This window comes from Eptesicus fuscus, chromosome 13 (genome assembly GCF_027574615.1).
Source record: "Eptesicus fuscus isolate TK198812 chromosome 13, DD_ASM_mEF_20220401, whole genome shotgun sequence".
Taxonomy (NCBI): Eukaryota; Metazoa; Chordata; class Mammalia; order Chiroptera; family Vespertilionidae; genus Eptesicus; species Eptesicus fuscus.
Genome location: NC_072485.1, coordinates 79,837,929 through 79,857,209, shown reverse-complemented (window position 1 = coordinate 79,857,209; position 19,281 = coordinate 79,837,929). Strand labels below are relative to the sequence as shown.

Genomic DNA, 19,281 nt, shown 5'->3' with positions numbered 1-19,281 from the left:
TATTTTCTTAGCACAATGTTTCAAAGTTCATCCATGTTGTACATGTATCTGAACTTCACTCCTTTTGCAATTCTTTTTTTTTTAAATATATTTTTATTGATTTTTTTTTTTTTTTTTACAGAGAGGAAGGGAGAGGGAGAGTTAGAAACATAGATGAGAGAGAAACATCGATCAGCTGCCTCTTGCACACCCCCTACTGGGGGTGTGCCCGCAACCAAGGTACATGCCCTTGACCGGAATCGAACCTGGGACCCTTTAGTCCACAGACTGATGCTCTATCCACCGAATCAAACAGGTTAGGGCTGCAATTTGTTCTTATGGCTGAATAATATTCTATTGTATATATATTTACCACACACATAACCACATTTTATTTAACCATTTACTTACTAATGGACACCTGGGCTGTTTCCACCTTCTGGATAATATGAATAGTGCTGTTATGAACATTGTTGTATAAAGCATCTATTTGAGTCCATTTTCAATTCTTTTGGGCAGATACCTAGGAGTGAAATTGCTGGGTCACATGGTAATTATATGTTTAACTTTTTTTCTTTTCTTTTTATTTATTTCAGAGAGGAAGGGAGGAGGAGAGAAACATCAACGATGAGAGAGAATCATTGATTGGCTGCCTCCTGCACGCCCCACACTGAGGATTGAACCCACAACGTAGGCATATGCCCTGACCGGGAATCGAACCATGACCTTCTGGTTCATAGGTCGATGGTCAACTACCAAGCCATGCCAGCTGGATGGCCAGCGGGCTATATGCTTAACTTTTTGAGGAACTGCCAAACTGTTTTCCAAAATGGCCACACCATTTTATTTCCACCAGCAATATATGAGGATTCCAATTTCTCCACATCCTTGCCAAGAACTGTTATTTTACTTTTAAAATTTTTTAATTATAGTAAGATATGTACACATATAATAACTTAATAAAAAAAAAGAAATCTTAAAAAAAGAGAAGAAAAAGATTTTTTTAATTATAGCCCTGGCTGGTGTGACTCAGTTTGTTTAGCACCATCCCATGTACCGAAAGGTAACCACATCGATGTATCTCTCCCTCTCCCTTCTTCTCACTCTAAAATCAATAAAAACACACTTTAAAAAAATATTTTTTTATTGTTTTCAGAGAGGAAGAGGGGATAGGTAGAAAAATCTATGAGAATCATTGGATTGGCTGCCTCCTGCACGCCCCCTACTAGGGACTGAGACCACAACCCAGGAATGTTCCCTTGACTGGAATAGAACCCAGAACCCTTCAGTCCACAGGCCAGGGCTCTATCCACTGAGCTAAACCAGCCAGGTCAATAAAAACATACTTTTAAAAAATTATAGCCATTCTAGTAAGTGTGAAGTGGTATTTCATTCTGGTTTTAATTTGCATTTCCCTCGAGAGTAATGATAACAGAAATCTTTTCATGTGCTTATGGGTCACTTGTATATCTTCTTTGGAGAACTATCTATTCAAAGTTCTTTGCTCTCTTTTTAATTGGATTGTTCCCCTTTTTGTTGTGGGTGGTAGTTCTTTATATATTCTAGATACATGATTTTATTTATTCTTTAGATTTTAGAGAGGAAGTGAGAAAGAGAGAAGCATGGATGTGAAAAAGATTCATTAATCAGTTATGTGAAAAAGATTCATCGATCAGTTGCCTCCTGTACGTGTCCCAACAGATCAAACCAGCAACCTAGCTACGTGCCCTGACCAGGAATTGAACCCGTGACCTTCCAGTACATGGGGAGTTGCTCCAACTGAGCCACACTGGCCAGGGCCTGAATATATAATTTGCAAATATTTTCTCCCATCTGTGGGTTGCCTTTTCACTCTGTTGATGTTATTCAGTACAAAATTTTTTAAAATTTAATAATTCTCATTTATCTAATTTATTTTGTTGCCTAGATATCCGTTGTAAAATCCAAAGTCACACTGATTTGCTCTTATTTTTTCTTCTAAGGGTTTTATCTCTTAAATTTAAGTCTTTGGTCCATTTTTAGTTAACTTTTGTACATTGGATAAAATAAAGGTCTAAGTTAATTCTTCTGCACGTAGACATCAAGCCTTTTCAGTCAATTTGTTAAAGAGACTATTCTTTCTCCTTTGAATAGTCCTGGCTTTCTATTAGAAAATAAATTGACCATTGATGTAAGGGTTTATTTCTTGGCTCTCAATTCTATTCTGTTGTTTGGATGTCTGTCCCTATGTCAGTGCCACATTTTTTTTTTATTACTTGTAGCTCTATAGTAAGTTTTTAAATTGGGAAGTGTGCCCTAGCTAGTTTGGCTCAGTGGATAGAGTCAGTCTGTGAACTGAAGAGTCCTGGGTTCAATTTCAGTCAAAGGAACATGCCCGGGGTTGCAGGCTCGATCCCCAGCAGGGGCCATGCAGGAGGCAGCCAAACAGTGATTCTCCCTCATCACTGATGTTTTTGTGTGTGTGTGTGTGTGTTTTTATTGATTTTTTACAGAGAGGAAGAGAGAGGGATAGAGAGTTAGAAACATCGAAGAGAGAGAAACATCGATCAGCTGCCTCTTGCACACCCCCTACTGAGGATGTGCCCGCAACCAAGGTACATGCCCTTGACCGGAATCGAACCTGGGACCCTTGAGTCTGCAGGCCGACGCTCTATCCACTGAGCCAAACCGGTTTCGGCATCACTGATGTTTCTAACTCTCTCTCCCTCTTCCTTCCTCTCTGAAATAAAAATACCTTTAAATAAATAAATTAGGAAGTGTGAGTCCTCCAACTTTACTATTTTTCAAGATTGTTTTGGCTATTTGAGGTCCCTTGAAATTCCATATGGATTTTTTTTTTTTCATCCATATGGATTTTAGAATGGGCTTTCCATTTCTTAAAAAAAAATAAAGCCATTGAGATTTTGTTAAAGGTTTCACTGAATCTATAGATTGCTTTGAGTACTGTTGTCATCTTAACGATATTAAGTCTTCTAATCCATGAACACAAGATTTTATTTATTTGGGTCTTCAATTTATTTCAGGGTGTGGTGGTTTTTGTGTTGTGTTGTGTTTTTTTTTTTTTTTTGTAGTTTTCAGTGTTCAAGTCTTACATTTCCTTGGTTAAATTTATTGCTAATTATATTTTTCTTTTTGAATGCTATTGTAAATGGGATAATTTTCTTTTCAGATTGTCTATTACTAGTGTATACAAATAAAACTGATTTTTGCATGGTTTTGTATCCTGCAACTTTGCTAAATTCATTGATTAGCTCTAACAGTTTTTTATGTGGATTCTTTAGGGTTTTCTACATATAAGATCATATTGTCTGCAAATAGAGATAGTTTCACTCCTTCCTTTCCAATTTGTATGCATTTTATATTTTTGACTAATTGCTCTAACTAGAACTTCAGTACTATATTGCAGTGGTTGGCAAACTGCGGCTCACGAGCCATATGCAGCACTTTGGCTCCTTGAGTGTGGCTCTTCCACAAAATACCACGGCCTGGGCGAGTCTATTTTGAAGAAGTGGTGTTAAAAGAAGTATAACGTTTAAAAAATTTGGCTCTCAAAAGAAATTTCAATCGTTGTACTGTTGTTATTTGGCTCTGTTGACTAATGAGTTTGCCGACCACTGCTATATTGAATAAAAGTGGTGGAAGTGGGCATCCTTGACTGATTTCTGATCTTAAGGGAAAAGCTTTTAAGTATGATGAGTATTTGACTATGATGTTAGATGTGTTTTTCATACATGGCCTTTATCATGTTGAAGAAATTTTCTAGTTTATTGTTTTTATCACAAAAAGAAGCTGAATTTGGTCAAATGTTTTTTTCTGCATTAATTGAGATGATCATATGGTTTTCCCTCCTTCATTCTATTAATGTGGGGTATATATACTGTATACTGTATATATATTTGAGAATACGTTTATTAAAGCTGGGGACAGTGAAACAAGGAAGGAATTAGGATAGAAGGAGCAACAGGAAAGGGCTAGGCAGGGCTACTTTGGCTCTCTAGAAAGGTTATAGACAAAAAAAATGAGCTTAGGCTGGGCTGCTTTGGCTCACTGGAAAGTCACAGAAAAGGGGGTCTGGAGACAGGTTCAAGGGGTTAGCCTGGGCTCTAGCCGGTTTGGCTCAGTGGATAGAGTGCCAACATGTGGACCAAAGGGTCCTGGGTAAAGGGCAGATACCTTGGTTGCAGGCTCCTCCCTGGCCCGGGCCCTGGTCAGGGCACATGCAGGAGGCAACCAATCAATGTTTCTCTCATATCAATATTTCTCTTTGTCTTTCTCTCTCTCTAAAAATCAATGGAAAAATACCGAGTATTAAAAAAAAAAGTGTGTGTGTGTGGGGGGAGATTAACCCGGGATGAGCTGCCACTGCCCATTGCTTCCCCTGTTGCAAGACTTGTGGGGACTCTAAGAGTTTAGAAAATGCATGCCTGAGAGGGAAGAAAGGCATGGGCATACTCCTGGGAGGGAGAGCAGCTTAATGTGGTATATTATAGTGATGGGTTTTGTATGTTGAACCATCCTTGTATTCTGGAGCAAATCCCAGGAATATAAACAATGCCAACCTTCTCATTAATTTTTAAAATAAATTTTTATTGATTTCAGAGAGGAAAGGAGCAGGAGAGAGATATAGAAACATCAATGATGAGAGGGAATCATTGACTGGCTACCTCCTGCATGTTGGACCGAGCCCACAAACCAGGCATGAGCCCTTGACCAGAATCAAATCTAGGACCCTTGGGTCTGCAGGCTGACGCTCTATCTACTGAGCCAAACCAGCTAGGGCTCTCATTAATTTTTAAAAAAATACAGTTATTTTAGCCTGGCTGGTATGGCTGTGGTTGAGCATCGCTGTTCCGATTCCTGATCTGTGCACGTGCCTGGGATTGCGGACTCTCCAGTAGGGGGCATGCAGGAGGCAGCTGATCAATGATTCCCTCTCATTAATGATGTTTCTCTCTCTCTCTCCCTCTCACTTCCGCTCTGAAATCAATAAAAAAAATTTTTTTTTAAAGATAGGTATTTTAAATAAAATGTTATTTGTCAACATTTAAGGACATAAGGCCCTGGCCGGGTAGCTCATCGTTAGTTAGAGCATTGTCTCCATATGCCAAGGTTGCGGGTTCAATCCCTGGTCAGGGCACACAGAAAAAGCAACCAATGAATGCATAAATATGTAGAACAATAAATCAATGTCCCTCTTTCTCTCTCCTTCCATTCCTCTCTAAGTCAATTAAAAAAATTTAAAGATATGTATTTTTTAATTAGTATGTATGTTATTTTAATTGTTTTAATTTTCATATAAGTTTTGACAGTTATAATCCACATAATCAAAAACTTTGAGATACTCAATAATTTTAAGAGTGCAAAGGGGTCCTGAGATAAAAATTTGAGAACCACTGCCCCAAAGGTATGCCATCACTAATTTAGGAATTTATATGAGTAATAACATATGGAATATAAAATACCTGGGAAAGACCTACAAAGTACTTATTCAGCCAGTCTCCTGGTCTGGGTGAAGGCAAAGAAGGGATTATCTGTGAGAAAATGCATTAACCGATTTACAAAGGCTACCCCTCCTAGCTTTAAATTTACCTGATGCTGTCACCATATCTGATTTTGAATTTATACACACTTGTTCCTGAATGAAGAAATCTTGTCTCTGGAAACGGGTAGGTGAAGGGTTTTAAACTCATTGCTTCCAAACAATAGCCTAAATAAAGTAGAAATGTTAAGAGAATTATTAAAAAGCTAAAGATAGGAAAGACTCTCTTGCCCCATCTGTAGCATTCTTTATAAGTAAATGTTCAATACTAAGCACCACTGCCTGTGTCCCAGGCTCAGTTCTGATATTCATCACCCAGACCATTATCCTAGCTGCATGGGGAGGATACAGGGTGTTTTGGGATGATCTCTATACTTAAAGTCAAAAGTCCTGAACAAGTTTTCACGTTTACCTTACAACTTTGTGCACTCTCTTCCCTGAGACTAATTCTAACATCTGATGACTCAGAGGGTTTTTGTTAGGATTAAGTATCCACCTGCAACTATTTCTTGAATCTATTCTCTGCCCTTGTCCTCACTTTCTCTAGGCCAGTGGTCGGCAAACTCATCAGTCAACAGAGCCAAATATCAACAGTACAATGATTGAAATTTCTTTGGAGAGCCAAATTTTTTAAACTTAAACTTCTTCTAACGCCACTTCTTCAAAACAGACTTGCCCAGGCCATGGTATTTTGTGGAAGAGCCACACTCAAGGGGCCAAAGAGCCGCATGTGGCTCGCGAGCCGCAGTTTGCCGACCACGGCTCTAGGCCAATGTGAACAGGGGTCAAGTAAAATAATCTAAACGATATACCAGTAAGTGGCAAAACTAGGAAGACCTCTGCTATTAACTGTCCATGCAGTTAAGAGAGGAACACACCTCCCTGCCACAGCCAGTGCAGCAAATAAGGAGGTACACTAACGTTTCCCAATGATGCTGAGGAGAGCCTCACCTTCCCTACCTCTCAATCCCTCTTCCTCTTCACTTGAGAGACTGCACTGTGCCACAAGTGTCTACTATCCTCCTAGCACTTACTTGATTTACTTTTCCTAGTCCAGAAACTCTGGAAAGAGAAGAGATGGAAAAAGGATGGCATATCTCTTCTCCAAAAGGCAACTGGCATGGGCTCAGAGCTAAGATTCAAGCACACTGTGATTCTAAGTCACTACGATTTTTCTGTGCCTCTTTTTTCTTTATAGAGATAATAAACCCTGCACTTTTTGTCTCTTCATATAGAAGTTGAAATAATAAATAATGAGAGTAAGAGGTCCATTGTTCTCGAAGTTTGAAGCTACCTTTATACAATGCAAGGTATTGATTTCAGAGGAAGCAGAGATGAGGTAGAGAGAACAGGCACAAAGTAAAAACAATTTAGGTTTAAATCTCAGCTCCAATGTCATTACTTAGTTTCTCTGGGCTTTGGTTTTCTTATTTATATCATTATTACCAATTTTTTCATGTTCTCTTATCTCAATCCTCACAATAAGCCTATGAGATAAGTAGCCTAAATCTGATAGATGAGGAAACTGAGACACTGAGAGATGAAGTAACCTCCATAGCTTTGAATACTGGAAATGAAATTCAAACTGAGACAGTATAAATCCAGACTTGATGACCTTAACCACTTTTCCACTCTGCTTTCTGGGGTTATTAAAAAGGAAAAATAATAATAAATATCAGCCCTAGCCGGCGTGGCTCAGTGGATAGAGCGTCGGCCTGCGGACTGAAGGGTCCCAGGTTCGATTCCGGCCAAGGGCACATGCCTGGGTTGCGGGCTCGGTCCCCAGTGGGGGGCGTGCAGGAGGCAGCTGATGGATGATTCTCTCTCATCATTGATGTTTCTATATCTCTCTCTCCTTCTCCTTTCCTCTCTGAAATCAATAAAGAAATATAAAAAAAATAATAATAATAATAATAAATATCAAATCATTTTATAAGTACTAAAATACTAGTATTATCCTCACATAAAGGACTATTTTCATTATTCTTTTTTTTATTTTTTAAATATATTTTATTGATTTTTTTACAGAGAGGAAGAGAGAGGGATAGAGAGTCCGAAACATCGATGAGAGAGAAACATCGACCAGCTGCCCCCTGCACACCCCCCACTGGGGATGTGCCCGCAACCAAGGTACATGCCCTTGACCGGAATCGAACCCGGGACCCCTAAGTCCGCAGGCCGACGCTCTATCCACCGAGCCAAACCGGTTTCGGCTATTTTCATTATTCTTTACTCCATATTACTGATACCATTTCTACTCAGCAGGGAAAACTCTTACATGGTGGAGCCAGAAGATCTATGTGCCCAAAGAATGGAATTTCCCACAATTTCCAAAGTTCAAGCCTGGGACTGCCAGTAAAGAGATATCCCAGTGTCTGATCTCAGCTGCCTGGGATTAGAATGACCGGAGGTTGGAGCCAGAGCCTAGTAGACTATTTAGACTAGAATTGCAGTCAAAAGTAAAGAGAAATAGTTGGTGCCAACTGCAAAGTTACCAAAGGTGAAATACTGTTCATGTCCTGAGAAAAATCTTGCTGATTCTCCATGCCCAAGGCATAGCAGGTACCCAGGCTAGATTTGATGGTGTTTTTGGTTATAGACGACTTTTCTAAGTAGGCAGAGTCCACCTAGTGAGACTTAGGATGCTGTCACAAAAAATTAAGATTTCAATTATTCAGAGGGTTCTTCTAAAATACAATCATCTATCCCCGCAGACTGAGGGCTGGGGCATGAGAGCAAAGGAAATTAAGGACATTTGCTGGAAAGGACAATCCAGAGAAGAAACTTCATGTACTGCGCTCCTGAAAGAAGTGAAAACAGCCCTCTTCTAGCTGGGGCCTATTCCTATTAATTGCTGGCTGCCCACTTCAGAAACAAACACCATACATGAATTATCTCATTTGAAATAAAGATTACACAAAATAATCCAAAACAACCAAAATAAATAAATAAATAAATAAATAATAAAAACAACCATATAGTTCCCTAGCTGGTTTTGCTCAGTGGATAGAGCATCAGCCTGGACTGAAGGGTCCCAGGTTTGATTCCTGCCAAAGGCACATGCCTGGGTTGTGGGCTCGATCCCCTGTAGGGGAGTGCAGGAGGCAGCCGATCAATGATTCTCTCTCATCATTGATGTTTCTATCTCTCTCTCCCACTCCCTTCCTCTTTTTATTTATAAAAATAAAAATATATTTTAAAAAAACAACACAACCACCACCAACTAGTAGTAAGTGGTTCAAAGATTTCACAAGGTTCTTTTCCAACATGAAGACTGCAGTCATGGATGGCAACTCTATGTCCCTGTAACTATTAAGTTGATGGGATCTTGTAGTTGAAGGGACAGACTCTCGGCCATTTTTAGGTGATCACAAAACATGATGGCTTTAAAACAAAAGAAGAAAAGTTATAGGCAATATGGGATAGTGGGGAAGACACAAGATTTGGAATTGGAAGACCAAGGCTTGAGTCCTAGCTCTGCCTCTTACTAGTTATTAAACAACTCATTCAACCTCTTCAGTTTCTACATCTACAGATGGGGATCCCACCTATTCCTAGAATTGTTGTGAGCACTGAATGAGATAAACTCTAGAGTGTTATATAAACATTAGCTTCTCCATTAATGCTTCACTAGAAAAGCAAATTCAAGAGTGGAAAACTGGTTAGCTTTCATCTCAGTGCAAGATCTGACAAATCCCAATAAAAGAAATCTTACCTTGAAAATACCCAATAATTAGTCTTAAATGACACATTGGCACTGATGTTAGAAAGACTTTTCAAGGTTTTAGTAATTTGTTTCACATAAAGAAAAATCTGGGTCAGTGCACAGAACCCAATATGAGGATAATTATATTGTCTATTGAGGTGGAAGGAGATGATAATAAGGAAGTACTGTCACCAAATTTTTCTGGTGTTATTTGATGGAACAATCTTCCAGTGTTAAAGAATAAAAGAACTTCCATAAGCATTTGTCCAAAATACATTCACTGATGAAAATGACGGGCTCTGTGACCACTAACGAGTATGGGCAACAAAATAGGGAAATCACTCTGATACTATGAATCCAACACCCAAGTTTTAGAACTGAGATTGAGGACAGATGACCAACTTCTCCTTACACCTTCAAACGTCCATGGTTAAAGCCCTGTCCTGGAGGCTCAGTTGGTTGGCGCATCGTCCCATGCACCAAAAGGTTTGATCCCCAAATGGGGTGTATATGGGGGTAACTGATGGATGTCTCTCTCTTACATCAATGTTTCTCTCTCTCTCTCTCTCTCTCTCTCTCTCTCTCTCTCTCTCTCTCTCCTTTCCTCTCTCGCTAAAAATCAATAAAAGCATATCCTCGAGTGAGGATTAAAAAAAAAGTCCATGGCTAACCTCAGAGGTCTGCCTGCCTTTGCTGAAGTAGATGCAGACTCTTTGAAAGTCTGTATTTCCAACCAGAGAGCTATGGTTGCCTATATAGTGCCCTTTGTTTTATTTCTATTTAATATATTTTTATTGATTTCAGAGAGGAAGGGGAAGGAGAGATAGAAACATCAATGATGAAAATCATTGATCAGCTGCTTCCTGCATGCCCCCCTACTGGGGATTGAGCCCGCAACCAGGACATGTGCCCTTGACCAGAACTGAACCCCATACCCTTCAGTCTGCAGGCCAACCCTCCGCCCACTGAGCCAAACCATGCCCTTTGTTATAGAGGAGACAAGAGGAAAGTGCTTCACTGAAGAAGAAAGTTAACTTCCACAAGGCCACATAACTCGGTATGGAACCAGGATTAGCACTGGAGGGAGAGAAATACTGACGTTAGAGAGATACATCGATTGGTTGCCTCCCGCACATGCTCCTACAGGGGATGGGGCCGGGGAACCTGCAACCGAGATACATGCCCTTGACCAGGAATCAAACCCGCGAACCTTTGGTCTGTGGGCCAATGTTGTAACCACTGAGAAAACCAGCCAAGGCTACTTCCATGATTATTGATATCATTCTTTCTCAGTAGGTTTCTTCCTACTCTTTCTGGTAAAGCACAATCTTTAAAATGTCATTGGCATTTATTCAGGAATAGATTTGCCCTTGGAACTATGTCTGATTTTGTTTTGTTTTGTTGTTTTAGAGGAAGGAGTATCTAAACCTCCTAACAGAGAGGTAGGAAGATGCCCTGAAATGAAACCGAGGCCTTAGTGGACAACTCCATAGACCCAGAAAGTTGTCTAAGTCAACCTCTAATTTTCTCTTTGCACCGAAGTGCCTCTTCTACTTCTACCTTTTTTTTTTTTTTTATAGGTAAGGATGGAAATTTATTGAGAAACAAGCCCAGACTCCCATGTGGGGAGGGGAAGAGAGTCCCCCACTTCCATCTTAACATAAAAGCTACTGGAAAAACTACCTTTCATCAATAGGTGCAGGGCTGTGCTTTTTATTATGGAAAAGCAATAGAATAGTACCTCATCTCACCATCCTGCCATTTGTCGTTGTGGCTTGTTACATGAAGATCAACTTATTAGCATTCACATTACATTGAATTCACTGCAGCACTCTAGAAATTCTACCATCCCCAGGAACTCCAAAAGCATTTGGATGTAAAACTATAAGCAATGAGGGACATTTTTTTTTTTTTGGTGATACCACTGAGTGAATTGCCCTAAAGCGGTACATGTAAGAAAGAAGATTAAAAAGAAATCAACAGTAGTTTCAGAAGGGCAAATGGTGGAAAGAATATTCTTAGCTAGAGAGAAAGGAACATCTTTTACAATTTTGAGCTATAAATTATGTGTCCTTGATGTACATATCTCAAGAGTCTTAATAATAGAAGATATAGAAAATATAAGCTTTGGCCCTAGCTGGTTTGGCTCAGAGGATGGAGCATGGGCCTGCGGACTGAATGGTACCGGTTTCGATTATGGTCAAGGGCACTTGCCCGGGTTGCAGGCTTGATCCCTAACAGGGGGCATGCTGATCAATGATTCTCTCTCATCATTGATGTTTCTATCTTTCTCTCCCTCTCCCTTCTTCTCTGAAATAAATAAAAAAATACATATATTAGAAATGGCAAAAGGTGTTTTTCTAAATAAGTAAATAAAAATTAAAATATACAGCTTTGTTCTTGGCATGAAACATGGCAGATTCTGAAGAAATTAAGTTAATAAGAAAACTAAATTATTTTTATATAAAAAGAGGAAATTTCACACAGGAAATTTGAAATATTTTACTAACTTTAAAAGAAATATGGTGCAATATTAGGGAGGTAGAGTTGTATTTCTCCAGGCTTACAAATGATATATCTGACATCAAATTTGGCCAAGGTCACACCTCAAATGTAAGACTAAAACTTAGATGTATTGCTAAAGCAAGAAAATGAAGCTGAATAAAGGTTGGTAAGAATGTAATTACCTTTGAGCTGACCTAGACTCAATATTAGCCTCAATTCTTTTTATTTTACCACCTAATCATAGCTCTAAAATAACAAAATCAGGCATTATTACTAAGAAACATAAAACTGTACTTTGAAAGATCATCAAACCATAGGGATCTGCCTGTGAATAGGCTTTAGCAAAAAAAAAAAGGCCTAGTATTTATGAAACACTTTCAGTTTATACCTATATGTCTATGTTCTTCCAGAAACTAAGTTCCGGAAATAAAGTGGGGAAGAATAAAAACGTAGTCCCTTCCCAGATCCTGGGAGATAACTTCTAAGCCCGTGGAATACCCTGCTTGGTTAGCATGTCTTGGTTTACCTGGGGCCTTGTTCTGTGCATTATCAGCTTGCCCTCTGGAAGAGCTAGAGACTAAGTTCAGTCATGTGAGAGGTCTATGTGACTGATTCCTAATAAAAGACCCAGACACCAAGGCTCATGTTAGCATCCCTGGCTGCAGGACTCTATGCATGTTGTCACACAATGTTGCTTGGAGAACTGGGTACTATTCACTTGATTCTACTGAGCAACGACAACTAGACTCTTGTGCCTGGCACCTCCTGAACCCTATGCTCCTCTTTCTTTTGATATTTTCAATCTATATCCATTCAATATAATAAACCATAACTGTGAGTAAAAAGCTTTTCTGAGTTAAAAAAAAATCAAAAACTTATTTCCTGCCTAAAAAGAGCTTATACATAATTTTAACTGTAATAACTACTATAAAAAAGGATAGGGTGATATGGATGGGACATGTTAGCGTATCCTAACCTAGAATGGAAGTCTGAGAAGCCCACTCTAAGTGACTCCTATCTGAAGGATGAGTATGACTCAGGAATGCACAAATAAAGATGCAAAAGTCCTCAGTTGGGAGCAGCATGGCATTTTCAAAAGAGACTAGTAACCTGAAACATAGTGGACAGTAAGGACAGTTCTATGAGATAAGACTGCAAATGAGTCAATCACCACACATTTCAGAGCCTCAGGCTCTATTCTGTATCAGGCACTGTACTGAGCACTGATGAATTTGGTAAAAAGAGAAACATGTTCCCATCTTTAAGGGCTTACACTGCAGGAGATATGGAGAAAAACCATCTATATATATAAAAGGCTAATATGCAAAGTGTCCCCTCAAGAGTTCGACCAGGAGACGGATCACTCGTTCTGATGTGTGCTGACCACCAGGGGGTGGCACGGAACGAAGGAAGGCCCCAGCCAGCAGTGGGAAGGCCCCGATCAGCCCTGCTCACTGGCTATGCCTAGGGACCCTACCCGTGCACGAATTTCGTGCACTAGCCTCTAGTAAACATATAAATAAATAAATGTAATTTGAAGTACTTCAAGTACTATGAAGAAAATAAAATAGGGTTTTATAGTAGTGAAGTGTGACCAGCTAATATGCAAAGTCAAGGAAAAAAACATCCCAAGCAGAAAAAAACAGCAAGCACAGATGCCCTGTGATAGGTGAGTTGATGGACGGAAAGGTCAGTGAGACTAGAACATAGAAAATGAAGAGTAGAGAAAGATGAAGTCAGAGAGACAGGCAGGAGCTAGATCACATAAGGCCTATAGACCATTACAAAGAACTCAGATTTTATGTAAAGGATTTTATAAAAAGGAGTGAAATGATTTATGCTTAGGAATAACACTCTGACTGCAGAGAGGAAGACGAACTGTAAGAGGACAAGCAAAAAGACCAGTTAAGAAGCTTCTGTCTAGGAGAAAGATATTGCTGGTTTGTTTGGACTTTGGGATCTTAGTAGTTACTGAATACTTGAATTTGAGGCATAGTTTAGACCAGTGGTCGGCAAACTCATTAGCCAACAGAGCCAAATACCAACAGTACAACAATTTAAATTTCTTTTGAGAGCCAAAAACAGACTTCTGCGCATGGGCCACGAAGTTTCAATCGCACCGCAGGTGGTATTTTGTGGAAGAGCTATACTCAAGGGGCCAAAGAGCCGCATGTGGCTCTCGAGCCGCAGTTTGCCGACCACTGGTTTAGACTGATGGATTACATGTGAGAATCAAGGATGTCACTTGACTTTGGCCCTTGCTATGAGGTGGATATTGGTACAGACCCTTTCCTGAGATGGGGGAGGATATTAGGGAAAGAGATTTGCAGAGAAAAACCAATAGTTCTGTTTTGGTTAAGTCTGAGAGGCCTATTAGACATCCCAGTGAATATGCTAAGGGGGGGAGGGGGTGTTCCCTAGTGTGCAAGGGTTGGAAATATAAGTTTGAATCATCAGTATTTAGGTGGCATTTGGAGCTGTTGGAACAGATGAGATCATTTAAAGAGAAAGCATAGGTAGAGAAGGAATGAAGACCTTTTCTATAAGACTCATCACCTGTCTATCCTAAGAGCAATAGGAAGGAGTCTGTCCTAAAAGCAATAGAAGAAAGGACATGATCACATAGCTCTGAGTTAGAACCCCTCTGGTGGTAATGTGGGAATAACCCAGAACAAGAGCAGATGAAAAGGAACCAGCGAGGAGACTCCTGCAGTTCCAGGCAGAAACTGATAGTAGCCTGGTCTACAATGACGAAAGTGTAGATGAAGAGAAGTGGACTAGTTTGGAAAAGGTCTAGCATGATGTCTACTCGTGATCTGGTAACTGGATGGGGTAAGGGACAGACAAGGATCATTCCAAGCTGTCTGAACTAGGATAAAACATAAACTCAGCACTTTTAAAAAGGAGCCTCAGAAAGTAAGTTTTTGTTGTTGTTAATCCTCACAGGAGGTTATTTTTCCATTGATTTTTTAGAGAGTGGAAGGGAGCGGGAGAGACAGAGAGAGAAACATCCATGTAGGAGAGACACATTGATTAGTTGTCCCTCGCACCAGCCCTGACCAGGGCGGTGGGTGATTATCCAGCCTGCAGCCGAGGTAGATACCCAGAATCCAACTGGGACTCTTCGGTCTGAGGGCCGGCACTCTATCCACTGAACCAAGCCTGGGGTACCTGGGTGGTAGTATGTTCCATCCTGTGGCGTGTGGGAGGCAACCAATTCATGTGCCTGTTTCTCTCACACTGATGTTTCTTTCTCTCTCCCTCCATCCCTCTCTCCTTCCGTTCCACTCTCTAAAAGTCAATGGAGCCGAAACCGGTTTGGCTCAGTGGATAGAGCATTGGCCTGCGGATTGAAAGGTCCCGGGTTCGATTCCGGTCAAGGGCATGTACCTTGGTTGTGGGCACATCCCGGTGGGGGGTGTGCAGGAGGCAGCTGGTCGATGTTTCTCTCTCATCGATGTTTCTAGCTCTCTATCCTTCTCCCTTCCTCTCTGTGAAAAATCAATAAAATATATTTTAAAAAATAATAATAATAAATAAATAAAAGTCAATGGGAAAAAATATCGTCCAGTGAGGATTCACGAAACAAAAAAAACAAAACAAAACAAAAAAAAGAAGACATGATGTGACAAGAAATAAATCAAGGGAAGACTTGTTTACATGGTAACTGCTAAGCCTGGGATAAGGGTGGGGATAGATCAAAATAAACACTTTGGTTATCAGGGAAGTTTTTTAAAGAGGGTGAGGTGTGCGGAGCTGGGGGAGGCTGGAGCTCTGCCAGGAGCAGCATTTCCCCGTGGGTGTGGCCCGGCAGCAAGATCGGTCCCTGAGATCTGGCCAGAGAGGTGGGCGAGGATCTCCACCGAGTTTCTCACTGGCCTGTGGAAGGGGATTCAACGGACCCGCAGAGGCCGGCACTTGGCTAAGGCCCACAGCCGCCATCGCGCCCCGTGCCGGCCCCACGCCCCGCCCACCTCCTCCACCCGGGCCCGCAGCCGGAGCACCAGGCCTCCTCCATGATGGCTAGGCCCTGCGGTTGGGCACAGGGTGTGCTGGGCGGCCAAAGGGGTCCAAGGGCTGGGAAGGTTACATCAGGGGGCGGCTGCGGAGTGGTGGGGTTGGGCCGGGCCGGAAATCTCCCTGGGGGATCAAGAAGCAACGAACGGGAAGGGAGCACCAGGCCACGGGGGCCGTTACTCACACCCAAGGACCTCCCAGACCCAACCAGACTCCTTCTCGAACACTAAGGGCTCTTCGCACCGCATAAAGGTGGCCTCGGCAGGAGTACTCACTAAGGAATGGTCTCTGTAAATGGCGGGCGTCGACCTCGAACGAAGCGGGAGTTACAGGGCCCACTCGGGCGACCGCCCGCGCCCTCTGCCTGTGGCACAAGCCCGCCAGAACTCCGGCGCACGCGCAGATGTGCTGCCTCACCCCACCCACCGGGCGCAAGCGCACAGGGTTGCAACGTTGCGTGCGTGCATGCGTGTGTGCGTGCGTCCAGGGGTCAAGGGTCGCGCGAGGTGGAGACCAAGAGCAACCCAGCCCCACCTGTAGGAGCTGAGATGCGCAGGCGCCTTTCAGCGGTTCCCCAGGCGTGTGCACCGATTGTTCATTTCTCGCCGTCTTCCTGCCTGGCGTAGTCAGGTCCGGAACTGTCCGCTGCAGAGCCCCTACAGTGTGTGGAGCATAGCGCAGGCACTTCCGGTACACGCTCTCCTTTAGTCCTCACTGCTGCGCCACACCAGTGAAGCAGCCGTGAATATCCCAGTTTTAGAGAGGTCTGGAGCCCTGGCCAGGCAGCTAGCTCAGTGCAGAGCATCGTCCGATACTTCAAGGTTGTGGTTTCGATTCTGGTCAGGGCATATACAAGAATCAACCAGTGTTGTTTTTTTTTTCTCTCTCTCTCTCCCAAATAAAGTATTAAAATGTATCTTTATCGATTTCAGAGAGGAAGGGAGAGGTAGAAACATCAATAATGAGCCCTAGCCGGTTTGGCTCAGTGGATAGAACATCAGCCTGTGGACTGAAGGGTCCCAGATTCGATTCTGGCCAAGGGCACATGCCTGGGTTGCGGTCTCCCTTCCTCTCTGAAATCAATAAAAATATATTTTTAAAAAAGAAACATCAATGATGAGAGAGAATCATTGATCAGCTGCCTCCTGCAGACCCCTGCTGGGGATGGAGCCCACACCTAGGCATGTGCCCTTGACTGGAATGGAACCTAGGACCCTTCAGCCCGCAGGCCAATGCTCTATCCACTGAGCCAAACTGGCTAGAGCTATCATAAATAAAATAAAGAGGAGAATGGGAGCAAATTGTGGAGGCACAAAGGCTTGAACAGAGGCCTATGTGATTCCAACTCTGAGCACCTTCCCTCCCACTTTCAATGATCAGATTCTGACTATACTGTGAATTATTGATTCCGTTCAATTCGGTCCCACATTTGGCTGGGCAGGGCTGGAGGTGTTGGGTGTACTGCCTTCTTGATAACGAGCCTGCCAATTTGGGAGATATCCCGTGGAGGCCTCTTATCCCTATAGTCCTGCATTCTCCCGCCTCCACCTTAGCTGCCCACCTTTCCTCTGCCTAATGTTAAGGTAAAAACATTCAAACCTATAAAGAATTTTTATGAGTTTATTTGAGCCAAACTGTCGACAATTGCCAGGAAGCAGAATCTCAACCGATTGGACATGAGCTACATGAAATGCATTGGTGCAAGATTAGAGAGGCAGAAGAAAGCAAAGTGGGGGGAAATGTCTGGGATTGGATAAAAAGTAAAATGATAGATACATACTTCTTTTACTTAGGTCAGTGGTCGGCAAACTCATTAGTCAACAGAGCCAAATATCAACAGTACAACGATTGAAATTTCTTTTGAGAGCCAAATTTTTTAAGCTTAAACTTCTTCTAACGCCACTTCTTCAAAATAGACTCGCCCAGGCCGTGGTATTTTGTGGAAGAGCCACACTCAAAGGGCCAAAGAGCCGCATGTGGCTCGCGAGCCGCAGTTTGCCAACCACGGTTCTATGATGTTACCAACAACTCAGCCCGTTCCTGGGACCTGAGAGTGGTCAGTATTCCTGAGGAAAACTCCAGGAAGGGGTCAGGGTCAGGGTTCGGGTGCAGCAACCAAATAAAAAACGTGTCATGGGTCTGTTCGTAAAATGTTTTTCGTTTCTTTGAGTCACGGGCCCATCTGGGCGCCGAGGCGTTTGGTCTTTTACAGGCCTGTTTCATCCTCCAGTTTCCAGGGTCTGTAAGAAAACTTCTCATCTATCATTAGTCAAGTGAATAATCACCAGACAACTGTGGCTCTATTCTTATTACATGCCCTTCCCCCCTAACAACCTCCCAGGGTGATCTGACAATAAATTCTAAACAGGACAGGTGTGGTAAGTAGTCCTGCCCCAGGCACATAACTTTTTTAGTAAAAGGTTTACTGTCCCTTGTTTTTGTGCATCTACATTAACACACCTTTGAAATAGCCCTAATCACCCTCAAGACAGCAACTAATCTTATTAACCATCCTGCAATTCAATCCCTTTCCCACCTTCATGTAATCTTTTTTTAAAATATATTTTTATTGATTTCATAGAGGAAAGGAGAGAGAGAGAAACTTCAGTGATGAGAGACAATCATTGATTGGCTGCCTCCCACACACCCCACCCTGGGAATCGAGCCTGCAACCGGGGCAAGTGCCCAGCCAGGAATCAAACCATGACCTCCTGGTTCGTAGGTCGATGCTCAACCACCACACCAGCCAGCCATTTGTGCCTCTGACCTTTCTTGGCACAGAGTAAAAGTTGACCAAGTTGATAAGACTTGAGTCCCAGCACAGGGCTGCCTTCTGGCGACTTTTGGGTGTACATCCCTTGTGCTCTCTATGCCTGGGAACCAAGAAACCCTTCTCTGGGTGGGGTGGGGTGGGGTGGGGTGGGGTGGGGTGGGGTGGGGATGGGGTCGAGGCAGGGTAAAGGAACCAGGCTTCCGGTGAGGCTGGAGAAAACTGTTCTGTACCTGTGCTGTTTACTTGTAATCTACTCACCTGGATGTTATTTGTACCTAAGACGGTGGTACAGAAGTCAGGAGTCTTCCATGGCCACCTGGGTGATGTGCATAATGACTTCCTGTGGAGGAGGGCCCCTGCCGGGTGTGAAGGACGGAGGAAATCACCACTGTTTGGACACAAAGAGCCGTCAGTTTCCACCAGCCTGAAGGGAAACAGGCAGAAACCCCGAGGATTCCAACCAGAGGGCTTTATCACAGCCCGGTGACTGAACTTCCCACATGAACTAGGGCAGTGGTCGGCAAACTGCGGCTCGAGAGCCGAGGTTTGCCGCTCTGTTGACTAATGAGTTTGCCGACCACTTCGTAAGACATTATCCTTACCCAGAAGTTTTGACTTCAGGTTAAAGACATTAGTACATTATTAAAATGTTTTTTAAATGTTTTTCCCTAAGGCAGTGGTCAGCAAACTCATTAGTCAACAGAGCGGCAAACCGAGGCTCGAGAGCTGCAGTTTGCCGACCACTGAACTAGGGAGTGTCAA

The 19,281-nt window shown here is 42.4% G+C and overlaps 1 protein-coding gene across 1 annotated transcript in view; it reads right to left on the bottom strand.

Annotated features, from left to right (window-relative positions):
* MAJIN (membrane anchored junction protein) overlaps window positions 1–16,132 on the bottom strand; it is a 30,883-nt gene extending 14,751 nt beyond the window's left edge. Inside the window, exons 1-2 of the mRNA XM_028135905.2 lie at window positions 16,022–16,132; window positions 5,569–5,686 (exon numbers count right to left, since the gene is read on the bottom strand). Coding sequence (XP_027991706.2) covers window positions 5,569–5,669 — 101 coding nt within the window. The 5' untranslated portion in view covers window positions 5,670–5,686; window positions 16,022–16,132. The remainder of the gene's footprint in view (window positions 1–5,568; window positions 5,687–16,021) is intronic.
* Between the last annotated feature and the right edge of the window lie 3,149 nt (window positions 16,133–19,281).